Genomic DNA, 7,077 nt, shown 5'->3' on the forward strand with positions numbered 1-7,077 from the left:
CCTCACCACTATTGTAACGTTCTGAGTGAAAGTGTTTGCATACTCTGGAAAGGCACAGTCTACAACATCCATTTACAAGTATATTCTAGCCTCCTGTGTTTAGGGAAAACCCACCTGTTTATACTACTGAATTAAGCTGCTTGTTGAATAGCTACTAATCTTTTTTTTTTTCCCCTCCAAGATGCTGCCATTTCTGGAAGGGTTCGAGGGAGGAACCAAAGGAAGAAAAATACTTATCTCAGTAATAGAATGCTACTCAAATTTTAAAAATCTGACACTATACTCTGCCTCATATTAGACATGCATTTTAAACAGGATATAAAGTGCTTGTTTTAGTCCTTAGTGCGTGATTCATTGTAATCAGTTAATAGATTTTGTTATTAAGATACACACAGAGGGGCATGTGGCTGCCTCAGCAACTCTTAGATTTCAGGGCTGTGAGCTGGCATAGAGTTTACTTAAAAAAAAAAAAAAAAAGACATACACAGAGACCAAGATTAAATGAGCTGTAATCATAAAGATGTTCCTCTGAATATCATCTAACAGCATTCACCTAACAGTTTATAAAGTGTCTATCAGAATGATAGAAAATGTAAAAACTATGTGCTATATTATTAGTACTCTGGATATCAGCATACATGTACAGATTTAAAATATCTACATGGATTTAAGTGCTTCACTACCACACGGTAACATTGCTCTTTTTGATGTTTTTCCCACAATAGCACTGACCTGATGATTCAGTATACGATTTCTCACATATTAACATCATCATGTTAGTGATATGTTCCACCACCAAAAATACAGGTAATAATTCAAAGAAATTTCAGCATTAAGATCTTCACAGTATGCAAGCTTAAAATAGAAGCAAAATGTTAAAGTTGGCATAGATATTGTGTGGATAACAAGCTAATTTTCAACTTCTCCTTTTGATGCTATTGAAGAATGGAACAACAGTGTTTCCTTCCCTTGTTTCAAACCCAGGGTTAAGTCTTCTTGGAGCCCCATACAAACTGTACTTCAACTGAACCAAACACTAAGTAATGGCTCCACTGAAGAGGCAGCTTGACCACTTGTAACAATTTTACAATGGAAGTTTCCTATGAGTTAGGAAGGCAGCAATATGAGATTTTTTTTTTTTTCCTGAATGAGTCTTTATTATGATCACTCAGGAATACAACTTACAGGTACTGTAAGACCCAAGAGGCTTTTCTCTGATTGCCAAAGCCCTCAGATTTTAGTAAAAGGAAATCTCCAGTGTGACAACTCCAAATATCAGTCAATCTGAACCTGAGTCATTTTGCCTTACAAGCAATTTCATCATTAAAATTTTGTAATAATCATTGCCTTTGTGGAATAGGGCTGTAATTTCTAGAGACAATAAGGAGCAAATAATTAGTAAACACAAACTGAGCCAAGTTTTCTAACAAAAGAGACATTGAAAAAAGCAAGTTGCAGAAAGTCAAACGTAGTACCACTAATGTAAAAATTTTAAACATACAGAACATTGTTTGTGGCTACTTACATATGCAATAAAACTTTAAAACTATATACAGGAATAATACTCACCTACCTAAAGAGAAGTTACCTCTGGGAGTGGGGGGTGGAAAGAGATGGAAATGGACTTTAGTGGTATCTGTGACATTTTATTTCCCAAAAAACATCAGGCACAGTCTGAAGCAAATGGGGGAAAACGTTAATATCCGCTAAATCTGTGTGGTGGGTTACTTGTCCGTATTTCTAAAATATTTCCTAATTTAAAGTAAAATTTTAAAGTGATTACAAGTGGCCAAACTAAGAGCTACATACTTAAATGATGTTCAAAATTGAATCTCCAAGATCTGGAGAACTAATCTCCGTTAACAACAAAAGAGCTATCAGAAGACTCAGTCCTTTCCCACTGACCCACATACAGATTAGAATAAGATCTACCTTACAATAAGAACAGGCTCGTTTATGTAGCAAAGTTCAGAGAAGTTTCATAGATAATTTACTATTCAAGATCACATCTGTCCAGGTTGTATTGGACAATATCAATTATCCAGAACCAGGAAGTAAAAAAAAAAGAGCCTGTACAAAAGCCAGAATAGATGATACAAAGTCCATACAATAAAGCTCATTCCCTTCACTCAGAAGAGTCCATCAAGCCCTCACTTAGAAACTTCTTTTTAAGGTCACACAAGCTTTTTTCTGGTACTCAGACTTCTACAGATCAAGTTCAATAAGATAGAAGACGGGATAAATTGCACAATAGACAGCAACAAGGCACAGTAAGCAGCAAGAATAACCTAACAGTAAGAAAACAAACAAAAAACTTTAAAGAACAGATATGAAACTAATAAATTATAGTGCATAGTTTTGGGTAATCTGTGGTTATAAGTATCAACGACAGATGTCCAAACTGATGTCCAGTATTTTAAAAAAGAAGAAAAGAAACAAGCCTAGATTATAAGGAACAAGCCTAGATTATAAGGAACTAGAATTTAAAAAAATAAATACATTTTTGGAATATTTCCATCCAAATCAGTAAATATTTTTTGAAGTCTAAGTGCCTCAAAGGGTAAGCTTCATTTATCTGGAAATTTCACTGCAAAATTCATTGCCAGGTGACAGCAGATAAAGCTTAACATATGAAAGTTTCTCATATTGAGGTGTTTCTTCATACATACATTTCAAGAAACAATAGAAGATCTGAACAAGTTCAATTTCTTATCACCAATCTCTCAAATTTAATTTCTTAAGACCATTTAGTGATCTAGTACAATGCTGCACAAATTATTAATTTTATCACTTCTTTAAGTAATAAAAAACCAACCAAAATGACTGCATAGAAAACATGAAAAGGGGGCGCCTGGGTGGCTCAGATGGTTGGGCGTCTGCCTTCGGCTCAGGTCATGATCCCAGGGTCCTGGGATCGAGTCCCACATCGGGCTCTCTGCTCCTTGGGAGCCTGCTTCTCCCTCTGCCTCTCTGTCTCTCATGAATAAATAAAATAAAAATCTTTAAAAAAGAAAAAAAAAAAAAGAAAACATGAAAGGGGCACCTGGGTGGCTCATTCAGTTAAGCACCAACTCTTGCTTTCGGCTCAGGTTGTGATCTTGGGGTCATGGGATTGACCCCATGTGGGGCTACATGCTCAGTGTAGATGATCTGCTCAAGTTTCTCTCTCCCTCTCCCTCTAACCCTCCCCCCCTGAACACTTACACTCCCCCCCTCCAATAAACAAATAAATCTTTAAAAAAAAAAAAAGAAAATATGCAAACTTTGGGCAGAAAATACCATAACACAGGGTTGACAATAACATCCATTTAGGTGCCAAGTTTTAGCCTGCCAAACTACTATATCTGTAACTCTCCTCTAAGTGCCAATTTAGTCATCACCAACATGAATATTTCGCTGGCAAAGGCCAGGGATTGTCTACTATATCCTGACTTCTGGCCTTGAAGGATGAAGTTAATTTCTTTGGCACAGGTTAAATATTTCCATAAGAGAAAGCCCGATTACTGTATAAACCACAATACCTTCATAACAAGGAACTGTAGCCACTCACAAAAACACCTTACCTAACTTTTAATTAATTATCCACAAAGCAAGAGAGTCAGAATTCAAAACAGCTACAAAATCCACTGCTCTCAAATATCCTGATGTAAAGGGGGTATAGGGGAGGGGTGACAATGTCTTATTTCTCTAGGCCCATGGTAACACTTTTGCAAAACCTGCTGACCCAGACCACACACTTATGTAAAAGACAACTACTTATAAAGTGCACACTGACTAATTTCTTCACCTTCCCCAGGAGTCCACATCCCAGACCAGGTTAAAAATCCACTAAGTTTCTAATATGTAACCTGTACAAATACTCTGGGCTTATCATAAAATTTTGCAACTAAAGCAACCAAGCAACTTGTATACTTTGTGTAATATGATTCCAACTCTTAGGAAACGGACCAATACCAGTTATAAATCTAGATTTCTAGAGATACAATCCTGTCCACATTTTTAGATTTCCACAGTAAGATACCATCTGATGCCACAATTTAGACTTACTGCTCCAATCCATGGATCTCAAAAACACGAATATATGCTTTTTACTCTTAATGTTAACTTTTCACCCAACATGAACTCCTTTACTCTTCCAAAGATGGCAATGGGTACAATTAAAAAGTCCAATCATTCTTTAATAAAACCTGTTAGAGGGGCGCCTGGGTGGCTCAGTCATTAAGCGTCTGCCTTCGGCTCAGGTCATGATCCCAGGGTGCTGGGATCGAGCCCCGCATCAGGCTCCCTGCTCGGCGGGAAGCCTGCTTCTCCCTCTCCCACTCCCCCTGCTTGTGTTCCCTCTCTAGCTGTGTCTCTCTCTGTCCAATAAATAAATAAAATCTTTAAATAAATAAATAAATAAAACCTGTCAGAATTTACTATCCTACCATCTTTCATTTGTGTTGCCACCTAGCCTAAAGAAAATTTCTGAAAAGAACTGCTTTGAAAAGTTCCTGTTACTAAAAAAGATTTATTTCCTTATATCAAATTAACAATTCCTTGTTAATATCTAGTACGTTACCATGTGCTCCCTCAATGGCCCAAAGTAGCCTTCCACATATTTCTCATCACTTTGGAAAAACAGGGAGAAAAGGGATAAGGAGAACCATGTCACTGCATCTTGCTCTGTCCTAACACTTAAATAAAATCATCACTTCCTAATAATCACTTAAAAATCTTTATTGACAATTTTTTTTTCTGAAAATTTTCCCTAAATAGATCTCTCTCAAAATTATGAACCGGTGGGGCGCCTGGGTGGCTCAGTTGGTTAGGCGACTGCCTTCGGCTCAGGTCATGATCCTGGAGTCCCTGGATCGAGTCCCGCATCGGGCTCCCTGCTCGGCGGGGGGTCTGCTTCTCCCTCTGACCCTCCCCCCTCTCATGTGCGCTCTCTCTCTCGCTCTCTCTCTCACTCTCTCTCTCAAATAAATAAATAAAATCTTAAAAATTTAAAAAAAAAAAAAAAAAAAATTATGAACCGGTGACACCAACTAATGAGGTAAAGAAATAAATGATTTTTTTACATCTTAGTCTTTTCACTTAATGCGAACTCATTCATCATAGGTCCTTCTTCCCGAACGTTTGCCAAGTCACAAGACACACTACTGTTTACAGTCCCTCCCATCTGCCCTCTGCCAATATATATCAAACACTCTAGTCACTTGGCTTAAACAAACAGTCTCCCAAATAACCCTCTCAAATCCTAATTTAGATCGAAGATACACTCACTCTGATTCATATTCTTAATGGAAATTTTTTAAATCACTTGACTTTCCAACGGGTAAATTTTGCCTTTTGATGCAGCCAGACCCTAGGGCCCTCCTGTTTTCACACAAGCACTCCATATATGACAGTATACTTTTTAATTCTACACTTTCAGACATATTTTCAATCTGAGTACTCAGCTTTCAAAGACAACTTCAAACTTTCAATTTATTCCAACACTATACATTTCTTTCATTTCACTGCTATATACACCCTGTTCTTTAAGGTTGAGGCCTACTGGTTTTTCCTGACTGCAGCAGAAAAAGAAATGAAACAGAATATATTTGCCATCATTCTCTTTAAAAATAACTACTAAATAGTTCCCATTTTTCATCACAGACTCCACATAATACATCATATACATGGTATGACACAAATGTCTATTGTTCGGGACCTTTGTAGGGCATCAGTACTACTACTCTCCAAAATCAAACAATACTTCAGATAATGTTGGTGGGGGGGGGAGCATGATTCACCAAAAACTGCAATGAAGAGTAATGGAATATTTTCAACAGTGGTATGCTAAAACTAGCAGCTTCTGGAGAGTACTGCTAAGTAACCATTGTTACTGCTAAGTAACAATAAATCCACCTGCCTCACAGGCTGCAAACCTAGGAAGATGGGAGGAAAAGCGGAGATGGGGTCCTCCTTCAGCTTCTCTAGAGGTTAGGAGAGAACAAAGTCACTGCTGCACTGTCACTTGAGGGGAAGGGGAAGGGGGAGGGGGCGGATCATCTTGGAAACCCAGCCCCTGGGCCGGAGCAGGCGGGGAGAACTCAGCAAGGCTGCCTGGGATTAGCATTCTCCTTCTCACTCTCTCCCCCCTTCTAGAATCTCCCCTCCTCGCTAACGCGCGGCGGCCGGAGTCCCAGATGACCGCCCCCTTCCAATGTGTCCTCCGTGGGGGCGTAGGGAGAACCAGAGAAAAGGACTGAGTCAGGAGGTTGAGACAGAGTGTGGACTCCGATGACCCCTCTGGCCTCCCCCAACAGCCTCCAGCCTCGCCCAGATCACTACCAAGCCCGGAAGGGCCGGAGGTCGGGGCGGGGGGGAAGCCCCGCACAGGTGTGCTCGCCCGGGCTGGGGTGGGGGGGGGTGGGAGGGCGCTCGGGCAGGGCCCGCCAGCTCCCTCGGCGCTCCCCACAGCGCGGCCCGGGGCCCCAGCCCAGCAGGGCAGAGCACATCGGCCCGGGCGCCCCGCGGCCGCCCCAGAGGGGCGCGCCGGTCCCCGAGCCGGCCTCGCCAACCCCAGGCCCGCAGCGCCCAGGCCCGCCGGCCCGCCCGTCCTCCCGGCCGGGCCCCCAGCCCAGCCCGCGGCCTAATTGCTAGCCCCGCAGCTCGCCCCCGGCGCCCGAGGGTCGCCGTACCTGGGCGGCGGCCTCCAGCTTGCCCTCGAAGGTGAAGTCCAGCAAGTCGGGCTTGAGGCAAAGGCTGTAGTTGATGGGGGAGACATCGGCAGGCAGCCGCTCGAAGGGCCTCTTCTCCGGCATCGCGGCGAGGCCCAGGCTGTGGAGGCGGCGGCGGCGGCGGCGAGAGGAGCGGCTGAGGAGGCGAAGGAGGAGGGGAGGAGGCGGAGGGCCGAGGAAGAGCAGGCGGCGAGCGAGGGAGGGGGCGGCGGCTGCCAGCCACATCCACCGAGCGCGGGCGACCGCCTGAGGAGAACGGCGGGGGGGCCGGGGGGGGGGGGGGGGCGGGGGAGAGACCCAGCCGGAGCGCTCGGGGTCGGGAGGGAGGCGGTGCGGGCGGGCGGGAGGGCGGGCTGGCTGCCTACGG

The 7,077-nt window shown here is 43.1% G+C and overlaps 1 protein-coding gene across 1 annotated transcript in view; it reads right to left on the minus strand.

Annotated features, from left to right (window-relative positions):
* The window catches only part of NPEPPS (aminopeptidase puromycin sensitive), a 99,180-nt gene extending 92,109 nt beyond the window's left edge, over positions 1-7,071 (minus strand). Inside the window, exon 1 of the mRNA XM_021704551.2 lies at positions 6,672-7,071. Coding sequence (XP_021560226.1) covers positions 6,672-6,935 — 264 coding nt within the window. The 5' untranslated portion in view covers positions 6,936-7,071. The remainder of the gene's footprint in view (positions 1-6,671) is intronic.
* Positions 7,072-7,077: the final 6 nt, after the last annotated feature.

The sequence above is a fragment of the Neomonachus schauinslandi genome, chromosome 15 (assembly GCF_002201575.2).
Source record: "Neomonachus schauinslandi chromosome 15, ASM220157v2, whole genome shotgun sequence".
NCBI lineage: Eukaryota > Metazoa > Chordata > Mammalia > Carnivora > Phocidae > Neomonachus > Neomonachus schauinslandi.